This window comes from Phytophthora parasitica (assembly GCF_000247585.1).
Source record: "Phytophthora parasitica INRA-310 unplaced genomic scaffold supercont2.51, whole genome shotgun sequence".
NCBI classification, from domain to species: Eukaryota; Oomycota; class Peronosporomycetes; order Peronosporales; family Peronosporaceae; genus Phytophthora; species Phytophthora nicotianae.
In genome coordinates, this window is record NW_008649037.1 from 464,127 (window position 1) to 466,689 (window position 2,563).

At 47.6% G+C, this 2,563-nt stretch overlaps 1 protein-coding gene across 1 annotated transcript; it reads right to left on the reverse strand.

Annotated features, from left to right (window-relative positions):
• Positions 1–991: 991 nt before the first annotated feature.
• Positions 992–2,023, reverse strand: PPTG_15773 (hypothetical protein; the record flags this gene model as incomplete). The annotated part of the gene is made up of 1 exon (XM_008913088.1): positions 992–2,023. The coding sequence occupies one exon, from the start codon at positions 2,021–2,023 to the stop codon at positions 992–994; it is 1,032 nt and encodes a 343-aa protein (XP_008911336.1).
• Positions 2,024–2,563: the final 540 nt, after the last annotated feature.

Below are 2,563 nucleotides of genomic sequence, written 5' to 3' on the forward strand. Positions count from 1 at the left end.
ACTCCATGGCGTCGAGAGCAATGCCGCGAGTGTCAGGAGCGCTACAGACAGAAGCGAATCGCGTATGTGAATCAACTAGAGTGTGCTGTAGACGAATTGCGCCACCAGGTTCCATTGCTCGAGATTCAACATGCTCGGATGTGCTACTGTCCCGGCCTGACCGTGTGGTCCGTTGTAACGGAGTATTTCCACCTCTTTGAGCATGGTACGGACCCCATCGCATCCAGATCACAGAGTAGGTCCCTGAATCTTCAGACGCAACGACAAATGGTTTTCCTGCGATCAACGATGGCGAGAGACATCGTGCTGGGTGATCGGCGAGGTATTGACGCTCTACTAGAGCAGTGGAAATGGTATTCCAAATGCTTCGAAGATGTCCACCTTCAACTGTATCGCGTAACTAAGGCATCACCGTCACTCGTTTGGGTTTCGTCGGCATTGAGAGTGACGATCACGCGCATGACATTGGAGCATGTTTTCCCGCATCTAGTGGGTGATAGTGAGAAATTGTGGCGCTTTCGGTTAAGGATTATGGAAAAAAAAACTGGTTCCTATGCTCCCCTCTGTTTTGAGCTGAACTCTGAAACGATAAAGTCTTTTGCTAGTACCAACCGCTCCGTATCGAGGCATTCAAGCGCAAAGTTAACGTGTCCAACACGTCGTCAGTTGAACTACGCTTTTGGGTCTTTCATACAGCTCGAAATAGATACGACACGGAAAATAAGCTGGAGAGGCAGAAAGAAGCCTTGAGAAGAGTGCTCGTTCATGTTCTGTTGCTACTTCCAGTACCTTGTAAGTGGTGGGAATATCAATACCGTATGGTAGGCGAGATCGTTAAAAACGTACAATTTTAGTGTGCCCTATTCTATGTGTATATTTGGAGACTTTCCAGAAGTGTTCGGCGCAAAATTCAGTATGTATTGACATTTGAAGGGCTAAAATCAGATGAAGTTTCGCTGTTTACCTGGAAACGTAGACTTTACAGGCATGGCTAAAGTCCAATGATGCCCTCTAGAGTGATGAGAAGTTTCTGCATCACCAACGCTACATATTCGACACAGCCTAGCACATCCAGTAATGGTGTGAAGAAATCTACCATCGTTTCCAATCGAACTACACGTTTCGAGCTTTCATCCCACTCGAAGCAAACACGACACGGAAGAGCTAGCTGTTGACCCAGCAGTCTTGAGCGGAGTTCCAGTCTATAGTCTTGCTCAATTTCTATCAGTTGTGAGAGCACTTCCTCCAACGTTGTTTTAGTTATCGTCACGCTCAACGTTGCGCAAGCCCAAATAAAGTTGGGTGATGGATTGCTCACTTCTCCCTGATGTAGCTCTAAGTGGACGAAGTAAGTCGAGCATCGCTTCCATTGCTCTAGCAGTGCTTCCACCCCCCTCAGTTCGCCAAGTGTGACGTCGTTTGACATTGCCATTCGAAGAAACACTAGCTGCTGCTGAGATCTCGCTTTGAGATAGCAGGACGATGTTTCGTTCGAAAACTGGACGCCGTATCGAAAGAGTTGGAAATACTCGGTCACAACAGCCTCCAACGTCAGCTTGACGCCAAAAGCCATCCGCATGTGTTGCATCTGCAACAGTGGAACCTCTTGGCTGAGTCGTTTTACTACTTTCGCGAGGTCGTGTTCGCGTTGTGCTTTTTTCTTCCGATAACGTTCTTGGTCGACGCGACGTTGTTCTCGATGCTCTGCCGTGCCTTTGGCTCGGCGTTTGCGATGACGCTTTGGTGAACTCCGTTCGAGGCTGCTCTTAGTGGGAGCGGAAATATGTGAATTTTTACGTGGTTCCAGAGTCGGTTTTGGTTGATTGGTCTGGCCTTTATTTGCCAAGCCATCGGTATTGCGTGCTGCTGAACTCGTGTATGATGATATTTTGCCTGCATTCACGTGAACAAGGTCACGAGCACTTGGCGCTCGAGGGAGGACGCACCCGATGACATCGGAACTCAGAGCTTGCTGGATAGGGTGCGGCTCAAACTGCTCGAAGATGTGTAGCACGCGGGTCATGGCAGTTCACTGAAGTATATTGACGAAACGGGTCCTTCAATATTGAAACAACTCAGCAGAAGTGATCTCCAAGCGGGCAGTTTCGAAGTGAGGTACCGTAGTGGTCGACTATCTCGTGGCATCTCATTTTGTGATGTGTTGTCGCGTAAACGAACGAGAAGTGAGTGGTTTACGCGCACAATGCCTGGAGGAGTAAGAGTGGAGCATCTGGTTCACAAGCATTCATGGCACCCAAACACGAGCCGTTTACGCCGCTTCAGGTACATGACAGAAGTTTACGCGAGAGAAAAAGAACGAAACTAATGTCCTGATCACCATTACCAGAGGTGATGCTAATTACCAGTCAAATTGAAGGAAATCATTTTTCAAGTTGAATCGCCAAACTTTTTTCCATACGCTTTCAGTGGATGCATATATTACTTCAAGAAATGCTTTCCAGACTATTCTCTGGATTATATATCCAGAGTCCTGTGCGGATCCGAGCAACGTACCAATGCGCCCATAATTAAATCCCCTTTGAATCGGATCAGGTACAAGTTA